At 34.8% G+C, this 22,248-nt stretch overlaps 1 protein-coding gene across 1 annotated transcript; it reads left to right on the plus strand.

The window, feature by feature from the left end:
• The first annotated feature begins 242 nt into the window (after positions 1-242).
• WDR12 (WD repeat domain 12) lies at positions 243-17,930 on the plus strand. Its single transcript, XM_010971831.3, has 13 exons — positions 243-928; positions 4,286-4,380; positions 5,935-6,029; positions 6,888-6,994; positions 7,864-7,979; positions 8,422-8,576; positions 10,105-10,150; positions 11,659-11,744; positions 14,261-14,401; positions 14,524-14,629; positions 14,785-14,917; positions 16,651-16,723; positions 17,533-17,930. The coding sequence occupies exons 1-13, from the start codon at positions 888-890 to the stop codon at positions 17,608-17,610; spliced, it is 1,272 nt and encodes a 423-aa protein (XP_010970133.1). The 5' UTR covers positions 243-887; the 3' UTR covers positions 17,611-17,930.
• Positions 17,931-22,248: the final 4,318 nt, after the last annotated feature.

Consider the following 22,248-nt stretch of genomic DNA (forward strand, 5'->3'; position numbering starts at 1 on the left):
TACTCAACCTCGTCTTGGCTCCGAGGCCCCGCCATGGAGACCAGCACAGTGCGCAGGCGCACCGCTGCCGCAGCGCGCAGCGCAGTCGCTTGAGATAAGACCACTATCGGCCACCGTCGCCTGTTTCCCTTCTGATTCGCCCTTTTCTCGTATCCCCGCCTCCCACCTGGATCTAAAGCCTGCAGTTAGTGGCGAGAGCCCAAGAAAAATCTCGGCGGACTGTCAGCCTGATTGGGAGATGCTTGAGAAAATAAACCCCGAAAGCCTTTAGTAAATTAAAGCTGAAGGCAGAGGCAATAAAGTAGCTTTCGGCTGGAGTCGGGAAGGTTTAATGCAAATAAGATATCCTGAGGGCAGCGTGGCAAAAAAAGGACTACAATTACCAATGGTTATCAGCGTCTGAGAAGCGCTGCTTTCTGGGGCTTGTAGTATCCAGGAGCTGCGTTTGACTGATCGGATCTAAGGACAGTCTCATAAAATTAAAAAAAAAAAAAAAAAGCCGGGGAGGCGGTGAAGAAGTAGTTCTGGATCAGGCCTTCCTTAAATTCATAATCGATCACAAGCTTAAGTATATTTTAAAAAACCCAGACAGAGTAAAGGGACACGCCGCCTTTAAGATTATGCTTACTAATCGATGACGCCTAAATCGAGGAATAGGTAGTTGATGTTTGTGGGCAGGGCCTGTGGGAGGGCTGCCTCGCCGTGTCTTCCTGCGGAGGACGCCGGAGGAAGGAAAGCGGAAGCCGGGAGTTCGACTGCAGCTTTTTCTCACACGTGCAGTCTAATTTTGAGCTGCTTCTTTTTGTAGTCCTTAGAGACCAGAGTGCTCGTTGTTTATTACCCCACACATTTATGTAGGGAAGTCTGGTGTATTTTGCAGGCAAGCCATGGCTCAGCTCCAGACACGCTTCTTCACTGATAACAAGAAGTAAGTATGCGTACTCCTTTTCTGTCCCCTCCTCTCCCCCACCGGGATACTTTAAAACGACCACTTCGATATGACCTTGTACATCCCTGGTTGTCTTCGCCGTCAGTTCACTTTTTCCCGTTTATTTATTTATTTTTTTTTTACTGGATTCGGTCGAACGCATTTTCCACTCAAGTGGAAGCGGTACCTTGCCAGGATTTCTCAGGGATCGCCGATCCCTCCTGCCTAGCTTCTCCGGCTGTAAATAATTTGATTTATGAATGTAGAGAGGCCTGAAGGGCTTCAGGTTTGCTTCCTGCATGAAACGCATTATGTAATTGAATAGTGAACAATGAAATGGACCTAGTCGTTACAGGATGTCTGCTAGTGATGTTACAGTGTTGAAAACACAACTTCGTTTCCTAAAGTGGGTGATAGACGACGCTTTTCTAAACCAGACTGGAAAGTGGAGCTTTCAAGAGGGTTGGTAGAACTGGTTTTTGATTAAGAATGTGAAGTCAATTCGGTTACAGATTTGTGTATTTATATACATACATATACATGTATACATATGTGTACATATGTATACATATACATACACACACACATATATATCTGTATGTACACCTGTACGTATATACAAACATTTTTATCAGCTTTACAACTGGGCCCCAAGTATGTAGCATTCATTTGAAACCTAATTATATTCTGCCTTGTGGTGTATATTACACTATTAATTAACTTTGTGTTTGGTCTTTTCATCTATATTGTAAGTCTCGATGGTGGGGACTGTGTATTAAACTTCTTGGATTGACTGAGGCAACAAATGTTTGTCAGGTTCTTCTGGTACTGATGATAAATAATAAATGTCTGTTGTATTAACGAGCTAATGTCAGCTATAAACTAGAAAACTCCCACCTCAATGGAGGTTACATTTTTTTATTCCATGTTTGTAACTTTATGGGTTGACGTGGTAAATCATAGTCACTCCTCTTGTATTGTTGCTTACAGTATACACAAATTGTATTATCAATACATATGAGTATGTATACTTAGTCTAAATACTTCTCCAGGAATATGGTGATACAGTAGCATGACCACTGTATTTTTTCCAGTTGACAGTTTTGTGGAGGTTATTGTTGATTCACATGAAGTTTTAAGAAATAATAGATCGCTGTATTTTAACCCTGAGATAAACAGATAAATGTATGTATATATGTTAGATTTTCCAAAAAGATAACCAAACCTGAAAATTAAACTTCTTGCTTCTTCCTTCTGCATATGTTCAGATCAATAAAATGAGGGGGGGGGGAATAGATTTATTCACATATGTGTGTATAATGTACATATGTAAGTATATTATGCTGCTTTTCTTCCCTCATTTTACTGGCCAAAATAGTAAACCAAAACTGTTAATTTCTAGGGTTTGCTACCTTTTGGAGAACCTAAATAACTGCTTATCTTTTTGCGCATGATAAACATATAACTGTAACCTGGCTGCTCAAAGTGTGGTATCACACAGCAGCAGCAGCATCACTTGGGAGCTGGCTAGAAAGAACAGATCTCAGACTCTACCCAAGACCTACTGAGTTAGAGTCTTCATTTTAACAAGATCTGAAGCCCCAGCCACCACCTTTCCACCCCCAATTGTGGCAAAAAGAGATATATATTGTGGCATGTTTTGGTGAGCCCTGTAAGTTCTACCTTAACATTTTTTGAAACTTCTCCATTCCCCACAAATACAGTCTTAATTCAGACTTTTCTGTTTTGGTTTGGTTATGGGTAACCAATTTTACTGGTTGTGGATAACAATTAACATACAATAGAATTCTCACATTTAAAACATTCAGTTCAGTAGTTTTGAGTATATTTGCAGAGTTGTGCAGCCATCAGCACAAAATTTTAGAACATTTTTCATCACCCTTTAGCTATAGGTATACCCCCCTCCAAATCCTTCCAAATCCCCCCAGCCCTAGGCAATCACTAATTTACTTTCCATCTCTAGATTTGCCTGTTCTGGACATTTCAAGTATATGGTCTTTTGTGACTTGCTTCTTTCATTTGGTATGATATTTTCATGGTTCATCCATGTTGTAATATGTATCAGTACTTTATTCCTTTTTATGGCAAAATATTATTCCATTGTATGGATATATCACATGGTGTTTCCATTGTTCAGTTGATGGACATTTGGGTTGTTTCTACCTCTTGGCTATTATGAATAGTAGGGTGTGAACATTTATGAACAAGTTTTTGTGTGAATATATACTTTCATTTCCCTTGGGTATAAACTTTGGAGTTGCTGGGTCAAATGGTAATTCTATGTTTAGCTTTTAAGGAACTGCCAGATTTTTCCAAAGCAACTGTACTATTTTACATTCCTATGAGCAATGAATAAGGGTTTAATTTTGCCACATCGTTGCTAACATTTAATATCTGTCTTTTTATTGTAGCCATCTTAGTAGGTATGAAATGATATTTCATTGTGATTTGATTTGCATTTCCTTGATGACTAGTGATATTTAGCATATTTTCATGTGCCTATTGGCTACTTGTAAATCTTCTCTGGAGAAATGTCTATTTCAATTCTTTGCCCATTTTAAAAATAGGGTTGTCTTTATTATTGAGTTTTAAGTGTTCTTTATATATTCTAGATTCAAATTGCTTATCAGATACATGATTTGCAAGTATTTTCTCCCATTCTTTCTTACAAGTTTCTTAATCTGCCTCCTGTCTTGTGTGCTTCTAATCCAGTCTCCACAGTGCTGCCAAGAAGGATCTAACTAAACAAAATTCTGATGGTTTTTCTTTAACTTTGACAATGTCTCCTCATTACCTAGGGAAAGAAGCAAAAAGTACTTCACACAGTATCTAAACCACTTCATGTATATCTCTTTAGCCTTATCATTGGTCACTGTCCAGAGTACAATAACATTTTCTGGAATAAGCTGGGTGGGCAGTTTAATAACTCTTAGCTAATTTTTTCCTGCTCTTCCTGCTTTCCTGCACCCCTTCTTCTTTTCTCCCCCTTCACCTAGCAGAAACTCACTTTTCTAAATGTAGCTTAAGAGTGATCTCTTTCATGCATCCTTTCAGAGTCTGCTCTCCCATTCCTCTTTTCTCTGGTTGAAACGACTTCTTTGTTCTCTCATTTTATATATCACTTATGACATTGTTCTTACATAGTTTTCTTTTATTTGATTATCAGACTTTAACCCTTTCTGAGAACAGAGACCATGGTTAATTCATTTTTGTTAACCTCATATAGCAGAATGTCTGGCATGTATTAGATACCCAGGAAATGTTTGTTGAATGAATTATGCACATTTGTTAAAATATCCATAGATTTGACCTTGACATACAATTTCCTCTTTATAGATACGCAGTGGATGATGTTCCCTTCTCAATCCCCGCAGCCTCTGAAATTGCTGACCTTAGTAACATCATCAATAAATTGCTGGAGACCAAAAATGGTGGGTGTATGTACTCTGAGAAGTTAGGAGGGGGGCACAGTGTCACTAACTAGACTAAAATACATCACACCGTTATTTTATTTCCGTTTTTGGTCTTATTTTATAATACTCATGCATTTTATAACAAGAAAATTTATGAATTATAACATAGATTTCCCTGCTACATGACACTTTGAAAAATGCTTTGAAATAAGTTTTCAGGGAAAAATATTGGATTTAATATGCTTTTAGGGTAATATCGAGATAAGATGGTTGAGATTTAGGAGTAAAGATTTTAGTATAATAGTTGTGATGTAGAAGTAATCAAGACACCATGAGGACTAGGTTGGGTAGGCATAGAACAAGCATCTCGGTGCTTGGGCCCCAGGTGCTATGGTTCTACAAAGCAAAATGATAGTATCTGTGTTTGAGTATTCTTTTTATGTAATAACAAATGTAAATATTAATGCCAGTGTTTTATTTAAGTGTTTAAAATTCATTTAAAAATTAATGGGTAAAACAAACCTTTATAAACATTCAAGAGTATGAAGTAAAACGTTATAAAGATATAAATATATAAATAGCACATTAAACATATGCTATCATATGAGTATAAATTTTAGCCCATAAAATTAATATGAACAATGTATGCAAAAGTATTGATTAAACAAGATTGGTCATAAGTTGATAATTGTTGAAGTTGGGTGACAAGTATACAAAGCTTTAGTATATGAGTCTCCATATTCTTGCCCAAAACAAACAAACCTGAAATCTAATCAATCATTTAGGTCTGTCTAATGTTCAGGTTGTATGTAGGTGGTAGAGGGACATGTTAAAGGATAGTTCGAAGATGTAATCTACCAAAGCCGGAATGTAAGAAATATTACAAAACAGAAGACCCAGTTTCTTTAGCAAATAAATGGCAAGGAGGAAAAAAAGAAGGGAACTATTAAACCTATTCATCAAATATAAAAGGTATTAACCAAATATAACATGTGGACTTTGGATACTGATTCTGAAAAGCTCACTGTAAAAAGACATTTATGAAACGAGGAAATGGGAGCTTTGACTGGCTATTTGATATTAAAAGGAATAATTATTAAATTTTTAACATTGTGACTTTTTAAAAGTCCTTATATTTTAGAGATACATTCTAAAGTGTTTACAGAGATTATATCATTTCTGAGGTTTGCTTTAAAATAAACCAACAGGAAAGTGAAGGGAAGAGTATAGGTGATTGTCCCTGAGCTGCCAGAACAATGAGGATGAGGATTCATTATGTTATTTCTACTTTTGTTATATATTTGAAATTTCCCTCAGAATAAAACCTTGCAGTTGAAATAATTGCACTATCAACAATAATATTTTTATACCGACAGAACAAAGTATTTCTGTTCTTCAAAATCACATAGTGTACTGGAATACATGGCCTGATTGTGCCATGGAGAAATTCTGGAGAAATGTGGAGGCCACACTGGAGTAATAGTTACCTGTTTGTTTGGGGGTCTCTCATTTAGCTCTGCCAATACCACTTCAGGTTCTAAGAGTGATAATTTTGTTGTGTATTTTCTTTAGAGTTCCACAAACATGTGGAGTTTGATTTCCTTATCAAGGGCCAGTTTCTGCGAATGCCTTTGGTCAAACACATGGAACTGGAAAACATCTCATCAGTAAGTTCAAATGCTTACCTGCTCTATTTTACTTAAGGTATTACCAGATAATGTAGGAAAACTCCTTTGAGAATCAGCCTTTATATACGGGAGCCAAGATCCTTTCCATTATTGTTTTCTCTTGAAATAGGAGCTTCAGTTTCTGTATATTCAATTTTGAAATCCCCTCTTTTTTTCTGAGAGTATATTATTCAAGAAATGTAGATGAGTGAACATGGAAAGATACCTACTTAATTGTGGAAGAATTGTCAAGAAAGGGAATAGCAAATATATGTTTACTACTAATGGTGTATAAAACTATTGTGCACATAATAAACTTACGAGTTAGGTTATTGTTATAGTGACTTCCCCCTTTAATTTTTGAACTTTCTTAATATTGCTTTTATAATTTAAAATGTAATTTATACTTGCATTTATAATTTTGGGGGCAGTTTTTGAAACTGTGGTAAAATATACGTAAAATTTATCTTTCAGCCATTTTTAAGTGTACAGTTCAGTGGCATTAAGTACATTCACAGTATTATGCAACCATCACCATTATCTATTTCCAGAACTTTTTCATTGTAAATGGAAGCTCTCTACCTGTTAAAGATACGCTTTTATGATTTTATAAAGTTTCTTGTGTTCTTTTTTTCCACTTTTAACACGTTTCCAAGGTCATTAATATTTCCTAACATTTACTCTTAGCATACTGTTAGATCAAATAAGTTTTTCACCTTTTGTGTGGCTCCAAAATTTCTAGATTATGAAAGGAAATTACATGAAGGAGATAAATTAAACTAGGGGTCCTATATCTTCATAAGGTACCATCCAGAAACTGCCCCACCTAATTGATTTCCGGTTTCTCTCTGTGACTAGGAAGAGGTTGTGGAGTTAGAGTACGTGGAGAAGTACACTGCACCTCAGCCAGAGCAATGCATGTTCCACGATGACTGGATCAGTGCAATTGAAGGGGCAGAGGAATGGTATTGCCTGATGCGTGTTCTTGTATACGTTTTAAGTTCGCTATGTGAATATTTTCCTCTGATCATCTGTTCTTTGTGAAAGTAATTTTGTGATACATTTATCAGTACCATGCCAAAGATCTTCAAATTCAGTGTAGTCAAGAAGAAACATATCTATTAACAGGTTTTCTTTTCTATTTCAAGATGTTAGTGTGACATTTGTCTTCTGAATAGGTTACATATCTTAGGGCATTTATTTGCTTTGAGTATGTTGCTTTTAAGACCAAGAATGTAATTTGTTTTGTAAAAGGAAAAAAAATACCTTTTATAGCCACAGATCTGCTTGTCTACTACCATGAAGATGCAGATCATGCTATTTTGGGGCTAAAAGGGGCAGACTGGAATCAGGAAGGTATGGGTGGTTCAGAGCAAACCCCCACTTGCCTTATTTGTAGGAAAACACCTCAAGAATGGATCATAGTAGGAGCTTAGTTTCAAAAGAATGTCCTGGAGTTATTACACAGTTGATGTTTGTACTGTCTTTATTTTAAATGGTTTTACTGTTTTTCTATTTAATGGTTACTATTTTATGGTTTTCATTGGCTAAATATGAAAGACTATTAGGCTTCCCTGGGAGTTACAGTATTTACAAAGTAGTAAAAACTAAATCTAGGGTTTGCTGATTATATTTTTATTTTTAGGAGGTCAAGCCAAATGTAATATCTTCTGATCTAATCTAGTGTTTTGAAATCTTAATCTTTATATTAAAGAAGAGTTTAAAAATATAATCCTCCAGGTTTACTTTGTCATTGCCTTAGAAACATAATTGATTTCAGGGTTTAAAAAAGCTGCTTTTTGTACTTCATAGGGTTTTTTTTTTCTCCTTGTAGGATCTTGACTGGTTCTTATGATAAGACTTCTCGGATCTGGTCCTTGGAAGGAAAGTCAATAATGACAATTGTGGGACATACAGACGTTGTAAAAGATGTGGCCTGGGTGAAAAGAGGTTAGGACTCTTTACCTAAACTTACAGGAATCCTGCCTAGGGAACTGAAAATAAGCCATTTTCAGTGCTGGGGCAGAATGGGGACAGGGTAAGAAATGCCTAAGTATTATGGGGTCTTTCAAATATATAGTGGTAAAGAAGAAAAGACTTATATAAAAAAAATTGTAAGTCAGAGGAAGTGAATCCTGACTAAAATTATATCAGATGATAAACATTTTCGAGTTAATATTAAGTGTGTTGAATGCATATTTTTGTAGTATTTTTGAAGACTCTTTCCTTTACACCGTAAGTTAGCTTCTTTTTCAAAGCTGGCCGTATGAGGTCTTCTACCTTTTGAACATCTTTCTCAACAACCACACAAATTTCAGTTCTTTGGTTTCAGGACACTATTTTAAATTTTGATGGTAATTTGTTTCTTATTCTTGTGTTCTCCTCTCTTCAGACAGTTTGTCCTGCCTACTACTGAGTGCCTCTATGGATCAGACTGTTCTCTTGTGGGAGTGGAACGTGGAAAGAAACAAAGTGAAAGCCCTGCACTGCTGCAGAGGTCATGCCGGCAGTGTGGACTCTATAGCTGTTGATAGTGCAGGAACTAAGGTAAGAGCTGCTGTGTTACTAGTACTGTGGACTCTGTAGCTGTTGATAGTGCAGGAACTAAGGTAAGAGCTGTTGTGTTACTAGTACTGTGTTGAGTTAGAATTTGAGCTTCTTGTGCAAAAAAAAAATTCTTTTCTACATAAAGTCATTGTGATCGGTCTACTTTCATAACAGTTGATGACTAAAGAATATGATTTCAAACTAAAAGTAAGTACTCATACGAGATATGAAGATTTCACTCCCTCACTCTGTACCTCTGGTTTAGAACTTTATATAAATTGCACAAATTTTAAGAATTCAGGTTAAACAAGTAATTTCTTTATGTAACCTTCTTAAATCATACCAATTGACATTTTTAGGCTTGTAGCTACTCACAGTGCTGTCATCAACTGAAAATGTCTAGTTGGTCACCTAAGGCAGCATACACTAAAGTTACTGTTAATAGGGGTTGTTCTACTATTATTGTTGATCTGTTCTTTATCATGACAAATGTAAAATTAGCTAAAAAGAAATCAAACCATGAGGGCAACACGGTATTGACTTATGAGGGGTTACAGACTCTTACCTCTTGAACATTCTCTGAACCACAATGAAGTATTCCAGATTTAAGAGTGTTCTTTCAGCACTTCTTTACCAGCTAGCGTAACAGAGGACATTTTTGCATTCAAAGGTAAAAATTTATGAGTAAATTCACATTGAGCCATAGGAAAGGTTTACATGTTGAGTCCAAACGTAAGTGAATTAACTGTATCCTGTCTTTTGGCTATAAGAGACAGAAACTCATCTTGAACTTTTTTTAGCTTAAAAGATTGTGAAATCCAAGGAAGGAGTGACCAGTCACATCATGAGCAAGGTGATGAGTATTTGGGTCTCAGGAACCAACGGAGTAGACTTGAATGTGGCCAGCACACCCCCACCCTCTCTTGTCTCTCCAAGTTAACTTCATTCTCTCTCACCTCAGACTGGCTTTCTTCACATGGCAATAAAATCTGGCCTTCAGTGTTCCCAGGTTTTATATCCTGTGCTGCCTGTTCCTGGAAAAAGATTAACTTCAACTCTCAAATTTTCAAAAAACAAAAGTTCTAAAGAAGGAAGAGACTTACTGGCATAGTGTAGGTCAGTTGCCCACCCTCATCTAAGCAACCATGCCCAGGGTACAGGGCCATATAAGAATGATAGCTCTGGGGGGAGGGTACAGCTTAGTGGTAGAGTGCATTCCTAGCATCCAAGAGGTCCTGGGTTCAATCCCCAGTACCTATGGTAAATAAAGAAGTATGTAAATAAATCCAACCCCTCCCCCCAAAAAAACCCAAAGCATAATAAGACCTCCAAGAATGACAGCTCTCCCAATTGCCATGAGATTGAGGGTACAACTTCCCAGAGACTAGGAAAACAGGGAGATAGGTGATACCATAATAGTAAGGGTTTCAGAGTCAAGTAAAGGTTTCAGGTTAAATAGCAGGAAAAACCAAATAATATGATGGATTATATTGCATACGCTTTTTCCCTTCATATATGTCTTTTTTAGTTTTGCAGTGGCTCCTGGGATAAGATGCTCAAGATCTGGTCTACAGGTAAATGAAATAGTTCTTCTACTTTGACTTATTAATGATACTTAAAGAATTTCAGTGAAAGAAGACTTTTTTAGTCCATATTTTGCCATAAAAATGGACCAGAGCTTTTTAGGTCACAAATAAAGTACCACAGTATAGAGAAAAATTAGTATATTTCTTTCTGTTTCGAAGTGTTTTTCTACCCCACCACACCTATTTATTGGACAACGTCACCGAGTCCCCCAAGTATCAACAACATGTCTGGTGCAATGGGACATAACTGCTTTAGTTCTCAGAATTCCCTTATTCAGAAGCCTGGAAATAAACAAAAATAGCTTCTGAGTCATTTTGATGCACTTTACTATTAGAGAAATTTCTTAGTTAAGTTGGTTTACTTAAAAAAATTTTTTTAATACACTTTAACTAAACTTAATTTTCTTACTTTGAAAGCATAGATTAGAAGGACCAATTACAGGTGGAGGAGGGAGGACTGTTAGAGGAAGGTACCTTGATAGTAGTAAGAAGACACTGATAGAAGAAAAGAGAGGGGAAAACCCACAGATATTTTTAAAAGTTGTAATCCCCAGAACTATTTATTGCACAGGTAAACAGATCAGAATACCTCTCTTAACTTCTGAGGAAATTGCTGTATTACTGTATAATACCCTAAGTGCAGCTCACAAAGTAGAGTTGGGGCAAGGAGAGAGTGTCAAGAAAAGTTTAAATAGTTTTAAATAATTATGTGTAGAATGGCAGGAAGTATATAATCCATTTTAGTTGATTTTCCAAAAGTCCTTAAAGCAGGCAGTGTTGAGGCAGAAAGTGGTTTGTGTAGAAATTTCTCCTTTTGTGAAATATTTTTTGATAGTACTGGGTAAATGAGATATTATATGTGATTCGTTGTTACTCTTAAGATGTTTATAGTCTAGTTTAGGAAAAGCACTTGACATTTTAGTTATAGAACATTAAAATTTGTGGTTTTCTATCTGGCTTTGCTACACAGCCAAATGATGGGTAGCAAAGTTTTTTTTTAATCAAACAAAAAATAATTATCTATGAAAAGCTTTTAATTGATTGTTAGAAAAGTGAAATAGTCGAGAAGAGTAAATATGGATGGCTGGAATGTATCTCCTTTTAACGTGTTTGTTAACCATGTCATTCCCTTCCTTATGATATAAATACAATCTGGCTAGAACTCTCCTACAACTAATAGTAAGCAATTTTTTTCATATGTAGGGTAAAGTGACGAATATTCGTAATGATAATCTTAAAGACATAAAATATCAAACTGGTTAGGTTTTAGAATTTTACTATGCTTAATTTTTGCTTTCTCCTTTTGGAAGATTGGTAACAGGTACTGTTTTCATATGTAATTTTCTATTAACCAAAATAAGGAGAAATATTCATTCCCTAGCCAGTTAAGATAACATAAAGTATATACACAGAAATATAAGAATTCTTTGAGACTGTTTGCAATTAATGTTTACCTTAAAATTTAAAACTATCAAATCTAATTTTCTGTGATACAGTCCCTACAGATGAAGAAGATGAAATGGAAGAATCCACAAATCGACCAAGAAAGAAACAAAAAACAGAGCAATTGGGACTAACAAGGGTATATATTTGTGAGAACTGACTATACTTGGCTTAGGTCTTTATTGACAGATATGTTAATTTAATCTTACATATTTAAGTTTCCTTTTGTCTTGCTGTGTCAGCCGTAATTACACTTTCTTTCAGTAGATTTGTAAATTTTTATTCTAAATACTGGGCTGGTGTATAGTAGATTTGAAGTCTCAGCCTTTCAATATCTAATTGTAAAGTGTCTGTTCCTATTTTTAGCCCATTTTTAAAAGTGTTTTATTTTTTTCTCATTGATTTGTAAGAGTTCTTTATGAATTTTGGATTCAAGGTCTTTGCTGATACAGGTACTATAAGTATTTTCTCACAGTCAGTGCCTTGTTGATAACTTTTGTTGTTTTTTGTTTCTTTGAATTTATTGATACAGATTAGACTTTTTTTATTTCCTTGTTGATACCAGTTGTTTTTAGGTGTGTACATTTGTAAACTTGCTTCCATTGTTCATTTTATTTGATAGAAATCACAATATATTCATTTTTCTCACTTAGATTTTTATAGATTTTAAATCTATGCATTCATGAATTATTAATTGAAGTTATGCTAAAAACCTTTGAAGTGCTATTTGAAGTGAAAATTGTGTTGCAATTAGAAATAATAGGAAAAGTTGGATTTTTAAGACCAAAATAAGACAAATATCAAACATAGTTATCTTCTCTTTGGATTTCTTTCTAGTACCTGACTTTTATTAATATGAGTAATGCTCTCACTCAGTTCATTTACTGGTCATTTGTTTCATACATTAATATACAATAAGGTTTTTTTTCCTCATTTTCTCTCAAAATTGCTTTTTTTTTCTCTAGTACTATTCTGCTGAAGTTTGTTTGCAGTAATGGTGCCATAGTTGACTTTTCTGCCTTTTTTTTTTTTAATTTACATATAGGAAAATCCACTTTTTGATGTATAGCTTTTGATTTTTCATAAATACATGGAATATGCAACTACTACATTTTCAAGATACAGAACAGTTCGCCATCTCCTAAAACTCATGTTGCTCATTTGTAGTCAACCTTTCCCCTCTGTTTCCATCCTCTGACAACCACTGTCTGATCTCCATTCCTATAATTTTCCCTTTTCCAAAATATAAGTAGAGTCACACAGTATGTAGCCTTTTGCATCAAGCATTTTTTCACATAACATATTGCATTTGAGGGGAAAAAAAAGATTCGCCCAGGTCATTGGCTATCATGTTTTTTTCCTTTCAAATGCTGGGTAGTATTCTGTTGTATAGATATATAGCAGTTGGCTTAAACATTCACCAGTTGAAGGATATTTGGATATTTGACAGTTATAAATAAAACTGCTGTAAATATTTGTGGAACTTTTTTGTGTGAACCTATGTTTTCATTTTTCTTGCTTAAATACCTAGGAATGGGGTTGTTTATTCGTGTACGTTTACCCATCACTTTATCATACCATTTCCTTTCCTAGAGCCTCTGATTATATTCATGTTGCCTTTTAATTTTGTTTTGGATTACAACAGAGGTTGTGTTCCTCACTCCTCTATCAGGTTCCTTTACTTCTTTCAGGAAAATATTAGAGTTAGAAGAGAGAGACATTGAGGATCATTTGGTGCAGGAGTTGGCAAACTGTAGCCCAACAGGTGACTTGGATGTGGCCTATTTTGTACTACAGAGAGCTAAGAATGATTTTTATGTCTTTAAGGGGTTTTAAAAACAAGAATATACAACAGAGACTGTATGTGGCCTGGAAAGGCTAGAATTTTTACTTTCTGGACCTTTATCAAATGTTTTGCAGATCTCTGATCTAGTGTAACTCCTTTAACATTTAAGGAGGTTAAATGTAATGGAGTTACAAAAGTAGATTAAATGTCCCCCATTTCAGAGTTCTTTCCCTCTTTCTTTCACATGTTCCTTGTATTTAAGATAGGCCCTATACCTAGAGTTTGAGGATTTTAATTTGAGAAAGACATTAAAGATTTTGGAGTATTAATAAATGAGCTATGGATATTATTTAAAGATTGGCTGTTGAGGAAATGAGGGGATGAGAATAACCCGTTGAGACTGATTAATTTACCTGGATGAGTCGTGTAGAAAATGGCAACACCTTAACCCAAACCTAGATCTTTCTGACTCCAGACGTTTTGCGACTAACTTCGACATATAACATGTTTGTCAACTGGGAGAATTAAATTACTGTTAATATTAATATTCCTCAAAATGAAAAGTAGAATGGGGAAGCAGCAGAATATTGTGGAAAGACTATAAATTTTGGAGTAATACTTGGGTTCAGACTCAGCTCTGCCACTTATAAGCTGAATGACTTTGGGCAAGTTCTCTTTCTCGACTTCAGTGTCTTCATCTAAAATTACATCTTGGAGGATTGCTGTAAAGAAGAAATAAGGCAGGATATGAAAGCTTAACCACCTGACAAAATATCTGGCAAATGGGCTTCAGAAGTAATAACTACTATTATTGTTTCAATTACTGTAAACTGAAATTGCTTTCCCTTTTGGGTGTCCTTCATTTCTAGACTCCCATAGTGACCCTTTCTGGCCACAAGGAAGCAATTTCCTCGGTTCTGTGGTCAGATACTGAAGAAATCTGCAGTGCTTCTTGGGACCACACAATTAGAGTGTGGGATGTTGAGTCTGGCAGTCTTAAGTCAACTTTGGTAAGACATAAATTCGGTGCTTCTCTGATCAACTTTGAGTTTTTAAGTGGTGAACTTCTAAAGATGGTTACTCTTAGTCCACCCTGGTTACACATTCTTTCCTTTTTTATTCCCCCCCCCAGACAGGAAATAAAGTGTTTAATTGTATCTCCTATTCTCCACTTTGTAAACGGTTAGCATCTGGAAGTACAGATAGGCATATCAGACTGTGGGATCCCCGAACGAAAGGTAAGTTGTGTAAAGGAAAAATACGTACAAATAATGATTTCTCTTTTCACTAGAGATGTGTATAAAAAAATAACTTTCTACAAGTTATTTGGGGGTTATTCTGCCTACTTTCTTTTCTGAAATTTAATAATTGTTATCTTTTTTGTTTTATTCAGATGGCTCTTTGGTGTCACTGTCCCTAACCTCACATACAGGCTGGGTCACATCAGTAAAGTGGTCTCCTACCCACGAGCAGCAGCTCATCTCAGGTTCTTTAGATAACATTGTCAAGTTGTGGGATACAAGAAGGTAATGCCTATTTATGATTTACTAAAGAAATATATCAATTGTGTGTTTTATACAGACCAAATGAAATGAACACTGAAATGACTATCCAAAAGCACAAAAGTAGAAAAAAAGTTCTTGGTCATAAACGCTGAAATGATACATACTGATATAAAAAAGGCAGGCCAGAATCCAAGGGATTTTCTTAATGTTAATGTTGTTTTTTGCATTCTGAATGAATTTAATAGTGATAGTTTATCTTTTGCCAGAAAAGAAAAATCCACAAGTTTATGAAATTCATCTTTCTGACCTTGTTATATAAAATAGGGGAAAAAATCCTGAACCTTAATATAAATATGATCATTATAGAATTAGAAGGCCAGTGGTCTGAATGAATGGAATTGTGGTCAAATTATAAATTATATGTTAATAGAAAACTAAATAAAAATACATATTTTTAAAGATAACCAAAATTTAAAGATTCCTTTCTTATTCATCAGCCAGTGCTGTGATAATAATATATGTACAGAGCCACCAACAGAATGCATATACAATTTATTTACATATTTTTACAAGTAGAACAGAGAGGCAGTAACCAAATACCTGTTTGTTTTTATTTAAATCTGCATTCTTTCTGTATTACCTTATGATATATGATTTATTAATATCTAGAAGGTATGTACATTTTAATTGGATACTTTGTATAATAATTAGCATGTAGTTTCTGACCATAGTAGTAAGTTCAGTGAAGAACATAAAGCAGAGTAAAGGGACACTTCTTTGGGGAAGGCCTCTCTTTGAGAGTGATATTGTTGTAGTGAATTGAACAGTGAAGGTATGAGCCATGCACAGATCATGGCAGAAGCTAACAGCAGATAAGGGCAGGGGTCTGGGGGATCTTGCCGTGTTGGCAGAATAGCAAGAGGGCCAGTGTTCATGGAGTGGAGTAGCAGGACATGAGGCAGGTAGTGGTTATATAGAGCAGGACCTTACAGACCATGACAAGGAGTTTGGAGTTTTATTTGAAGTGTGATGAGGAAGGCTTTGGAGGTTTTCAAGTAGAGCAAGAATGGAAGCAAAGAGACAATTACTGTAATTCAAGAGACAGATAGTGGTAATTTGGACTATGATGGTAGCATGAGAGAGAAGATTGGGTTCTAGGTATATTTTGAAGATAGCTCATTGACAGGATTACCTCTTGGATAGAATTTGGAGATAGTAATCAAAGATAATGCACATGTTTTCTGCCTCAGCAATTGGGTAATTGGTAGTGTCATTTACTATGATGGGAAAGAGTAGAAAACATGTTTGTAAGGGAAAATTGAGTTTTGTTTTGGTTGTTTTAAATTTGTAATGCCCATAGGACATTTAGCTGTCAGCAAATTGGATATACATATCAAATTTGTGGCTAATGATACAAATCTAGGTGTTACCAGCATTCAGTTTGATAGACAAAGCATATATAAAGCCATGATTTGGAGGGAAAAGAAAAGTAGTCAAGGAAGTGTGAAAATGGGCCTAATTATAAATAAATAGCATTTTTTTTCCTGAATACATTTGTTGTAATAATTCTCTGTAGTCTGCTAATGACACAGGAAAAACAGGAGAGGTAGCCAAGTAAATACTCAGACTTTTAAGATTAAGTGGTTATTGGGGCAAGGGTGGTAAACTAAAATTTTCAGAAAAGTATAAACAATTATTCATGTATGTTTAGTACTATGAAATGCATATAAGACATTAATTTTTTCATCTTTTAGTTGTAAGGCTCCTCTCTATGATCTGGCTGCTCATGAAGACAAAGTTCTGAGTGTAGACTGGACAGACACAGGGGTAAGAATTTATTAGTTATTTGGTAGAGAGGAATCTGTATTATATTATTAGGGTAAATCTGGTGTTTGTGTTTACAGAGTTACTACTTTCAGTGTATCTGACATAATTCTGTATTCTAAGTTTCATTGATATTCATAAAATCTCACATCTCATTTGAAGAAAAAAACTATATTAATATTAAATATTTTGAAGCAGTTTTTTCTCATGAGTATTTTAATAAAATGTTTTAATAAAAGTTTTAAGTCCATAAACTTGCTACTTCAGTGTAATTGAATCAAAGTATTTCCCACTTAGAAAACTCTTACATATCTGGATTATAAAATGTGTTTAAAGAATTACAATTTCATTATTTTTCTGTTGTATAAGCTCTTGTTACCTAAAAACTCTTTCCAAACAAATATAAGTCCCAGGGTTATTTGACTAATTTGTAATATCCATTTACCTGCAAACAATGTGCTATCCTTTAAAAACTTAATTTTCTTACATAGGTAAAACTGTACTACCCTTGTAATAATATTACGTATTAGCAAATGTGTCATAGAAAGTACAATAGCATATTATGCCTCAACCAAATTAAAATCACCACTTAAAAAAATTTAATATACTATATAATTATATAATATATGTAATATAGTAATGAAATTTGATGCAATTGGCCTATTTAATACTTTATTAATTCTCAATGCAAGGTAATTGTTCATCCATAATTCCTTCTGTGATCATAATCATCAGTATTAAGTTAGGTTTGGCTGTCATATGAAATAATTGTATTTACTTCTGTGTTTTTTTTTTTCTCTCCCTTTATGCAGTTACTTCTGAGTGGAGGAGCAGACAATAAGTTGTATTCCTACAGATATTCGCCTACCACTTCCCATGTTGGGGCATGAAAGTGAATAATAAATTTTACAGAGATTCCTTCTGTAAATGAAATTGATAGAGAATTCTCAGATTATATCAATGCAGATGTAGGAAACAGCCTTTTAGATTAAAGTTTATATACTGTTTCACCCTTGATAATAGTTATCACTTTTTCCTTATTTTGTATTTATTATACAACAGTTGTGTTTATTAAATAAGAAACATGGCTTGCATTCCCTACCTTATGAAAACCATTGAAATTAAACTGAGTTTTTAATTTCATTTTTAAAGGTATTGGTTTGAATTAAGATTTGCTTTTGAAATGCTATAAAAGCATATGTTAAAAATACAGCAATTGTTCAGATTTTTATTTCTGAGGGAGAAACTTAACTTTTTAAAGGTAGCTGTTCTATAAAAGCACCAAAAAAATAAATTTTCATAGGGAGAAAATTAAAAATATAATCTGCGTTTGGTAAAATAAGTGATATCTAACTATAATAATGTTCTTTGTAGGTATTCAGAACATTAAAACATGTAGATGTTGCCAGTTAATTAAGAATTTGTTGAAATATTTTAAGTGAAGTACTTTGTATTAAAGATAAGTAAGAATCCTTTAGAAATAGCATACAAATTTCATGGTAATGAGGAATCTCTCTCTCACACTTATCCTCGTGTATAAGATAAGAATCGATTGTTTAGACAAAACCTTTCCATCAGTATTAGATAAAAACATTCTAAAAATTTTGTATCATTAGCATTTATTTAAATTCATATATACCAGACATTTAAAGTAAATGTTTTAAAATGTGACTTTAATGAATTGGTATTTCTCACGCAGAGCACTTCAACCTCTGAGTAACCTATGAGAATCAGTTTGGTCCCTCACTAGACTCTGATGCCATTTACCTCACATGAGGTTTCTGTCACAGAGGTCTAGGAGACAACCACTATAACTTAGCTGCAATTGAGAGCCAAATTGACAGTGGGTTAGACCCTGTCGGAGATTAGTTCTCTCATATGCAGAAGTCCAGAGGCAGTCCCAGACTGATCAAGTGGTTTTGTTCCACACCCCTTAGCTACCCAGGCTCCCTCTACCCCTATGACATAGTCCTCATTTTCACACACACCAAGAGCTAGAGCTCCAGGTACATCATTTTTTAAAAGACATTATATTTTAATGCCCAAGAAGTGAATAAAGGTAGTCATAAAATTCACATACAAAGTCTGGTTTTCTCATTTTTGTGCAGACTGGTGTAAATTTCATCATATCTGCAGTCTCTGGAAATCTTTCAGAAGACAAAGATGATTTGTAGTCCTGCGCTGGATAGTCGCTGAATGAACGTTAAGGGCAGCGTTATTTAAAATATCTTTCATAACTAACCCCACCTGGACTGCTCACATGTCACATGTGTACACTAAATGGTTAAAGTTAAGAGGCCTATTTATTAGATAAAGGAGAAAGAAGGAAGTGGCATCAAGTACTGGTCCCCAGCCTATTCTTAACTCTGGTTCCAAGGCTGGATACATCACAGTTCATGCATTCTCCTTTGAGATGGATGTAACATTAGTGACCAGGTCTCCTAGAGAAAGATTGTCTAGTTGATCTCTGCCAAACTTTTCTTCTTGTGTAACTCAAGTTGTTAGATCTTATTCCCAAAAAGGAAGATCATGGGAGGCCATCAGAAGTTTAGAAGACTTAAGTCCTCTTAAAACATAGTACTCTCCTACCTCCCATCCTCCATCTTTTTTTTCAAAAGCAGGAGTCTCCCTTTCAGTGGTCCATTTTCTTCCATTTTAGTTACACCAGAGACAGGGTCCTTACATGGACTTACTTGCTCCTAAGACTCACTTGGAGAAATGAATGGAGCTGCTTTTCTAGCACTGGGAGAAGTTCAGAACCAGACAGTGCAGTGTTCAGGACCTGCCGACCAGTACAGAGTTATTTATGCTGCCATGGTAATGCAGTTTGTAAACATGTTGATACTTGCTCTTACCTCGTCAAACGTTTTATGAAATTTCCTTTTCTTAATCTTGAACAACAAACTTGCTAATTAAAATTAGGCGCAAGATATACCCTACTTGCTGAAAGGGTCAGTTCACGAAATAAGGCTGAACTTCATCACGTACCAGGGTCTCTGCTGGGGTGGAGGAAAGGGAAAAAAACACAAAAATGTATGAGACATAGAGACTACCTTCAAAAAGCTCACATTCTGACAAAGTTGATACTCAACTAAAAATTAGTGTCCTAAGTGCAAAGAAAGATGTAAATCTAAGGTGGAAAGGAAGAATAGCAAAGGGAGCGATTAGATTTGTAGGGAGCGAGTTGGCTGTCAAGAAAGGCATGTAGAAGAGTGACATTTGAGCCAGATTTGGACATAATCGGTTGGAAAGGTGGAGATTCAGGTTATTTCTGGCAGGGGAAGAAGCACAGAAGCATCAGAAATGATAGCTCAGAAGTACTGTGAGGAAAAAAGCATAATATTTCTTCATATGCTAAGAAGTTTAATTTTGTTTTCCTGTTAAAGCTGCCTTCCAGGTCTTCTCTAAAACATTATTATTTTATTATATTGGAAACTGAAAATAAAACCCAGCTGTGATGATTACCTAGAGATTATTAGGGTAGAAATTTGAGTTACCTAAGATTTTTATTCTACTTAGAATGTAGGAAAACATAATAGCTTTTCTATGAGTAGATGACCAGTATTTGCTTTTTCATATCCTTCTTTGAATTTGGAATGACCATTTTGGAGCTTTGTCAACAATGCATAATATATCAGAATGTTTCCTAGAATTATCAGGGTAAAAGAACAAATGGAAGTTTAAATTGACATAAAATACACATAATTGAACACATACTATCTGGGAATTTCTGATAATAACATTGAAATCTGCTTATAAAAATTCTTTGATGTATTCTAGTTTTAAGAAATCAGTTCCTTATAAGGAGAAATAGTAATCTTTGATATATACTATCATATCTCCTTAAAGGGAAAAAAGTGATATTTTAAGACTATGCATGTGCAAGGGATATTCGATTAATATCTTTTTAATTTTAAAAACCGCTGTTTGGAATCATGTTTCATTAAGTGCTATCCAAACTTTGCTAATCAGAAACTACCAGGTATAAGAACAGTAGGAACTTTTAGTCACTTTAATTCTGATTTTTTTACTATCACAAACTCCTAGTAGCAATCATTTAATAATGTTAATTATTCTGTTATATAACCCAAACATATCTTTAATATAAGTTAGTAGAAAAGGTGTGTTTCTTTGGGTTTGTTTAATAGAATTAAATTGACTACTCTTTGTTCCAATATGAGTTCCACTGGTTCACAGATCTGAAGAAGTAAATTATCTTCTGGTAGTGTCTATAAAAATGGCAAAAAACTATCCCACCATAACAATCCTCTGACATAGGTACTAAATGATCTGTATTTTAAAGAAGAATGTATATGTTAGAGAGGTCAAGTTATTTAACCAGATTGCAGGCAGCCAGTAAATGCCCCAGTAAGAATCTGAATTTGGGTTTATCTGAGTCGGGAGCTCAAGCTCTTAACGAGTACATATTCTGCCTATTCTTCAGTCATGCTCTGGAAAGATGATTTTATAATACATGTGAAGAATTAATGTGAAAATGTCTTTACCTACATGAAAGAACGGCTATATATCAATTTAAGTGGCATTTATTGGTACCAAATCACCATGTTATGTTCAGCTTGGCACGTTTTTCCCCTTAAAAATTAATTTCAATTCTAGTATACTACTAAATGTATTAGCATAATATGTAAATGTGTACTTTAAAGATCCATCCCTGTGTTTTCTTGTAGGGACTGTATATAAGCAAAAAGGAACTTTAGAAATTATCCTGTTATTCATATCATTTGAATTACCATGTTATTCACGTTATTAAGGGAAACCACAACCCAGGCAGGTTAAATATGTAGTGTGAAGGTATATAGCCAATTAGATAGGAGACATGCTTCTAAGTAATAAAGACTACAAAGATGATCTTGTTAGGTACAATCTGATATACAGTTTAGAAACATGTCAAACAATTCTATATATAGTTATATGCCTGGGACTTATTAATACCAAATAAGGTTCAATGGTTATTTCATGGGGAGGAAATACTTTTTTATTTGTCTGTAATATTTCACATTAAAAAAAATCATTTCAATAATACTGTCCAATTCTAGCCTTACTTGAATAAACAAAAATGTAGTATGGGAGAGTGAGCATGCTTACCTTGCCATATGTAAGTAATTACTAGTGTGAGCATCTGGGAAGATAACGTCTTCATACTCTCACTGACTGCCACTGACAGGCCTGTTGCTTTTGACTTCCTTGATAAGATCACAAAGATTACAAAGGAAAGTAGAACACCTTGAGGAAGTGGAGCTCTTTCCATGACATCAGATTCCATGACATCAGGTCCAACAGATCCCTAATCCTTAAGAGTAAAGCGGTACCAAAGGGTAGATAGAATTCTTAATATGTTTTCTAATATCAATTGAGATTTTATTTGGGAGTTATCCAGAGGTTTGCTTGATGGTGCAAAAATAAAAGTAAACATCATTGCTCTCTGAGGAAATCAAGGACTCTAGGCTGTGATCCCAGATTTGTGAAGCCCCACATTCCAAGCCATCTAATGGTCTTCTAGTTAGCTT

The sequence above is a fragment of the Camelus bactrianus genome, chromosome 5 (assembly GCF_048773025.1).
Source record: "Camelus bactrianus isolate YW-2024 breed Bactrian camel chromosome 5, ASM4877302v1, whole genome shotgun sequence".
NCBI lineage: Eukaryota > Metazoa > Chordata > Mammalia > Artiodactyla > Camelidae > Camelus > Camelus bactrianus.

What these genes read in the sequence shown, in the direction of transcription:
- WDR12 (XM_010971831.3), top strand. Translation starts at nt 888, where the DNA reads ATGGCTCAGCTCCAGACACGCTTCTTCACTGATAACAAGAA. An exon ending in AACTGGAAAACATCTCATCA is followed by an intron (nt 6,030 to 6,887) that starts GTAAGTTCAAAT and finishes CTCTGTGACTAG; the next exon opens with GAAGAGGTTGTGGAGTTAGA. An exon ending in TGTGGCCTGGGTGAAAAGAG is followed by an intron (nt 7,980 to 8,421) that starts GTTAGGACTCTT and finishes TCCTCTCTTCAG; the next exon opens with ACAGTTTGTCCTGCCTACTA.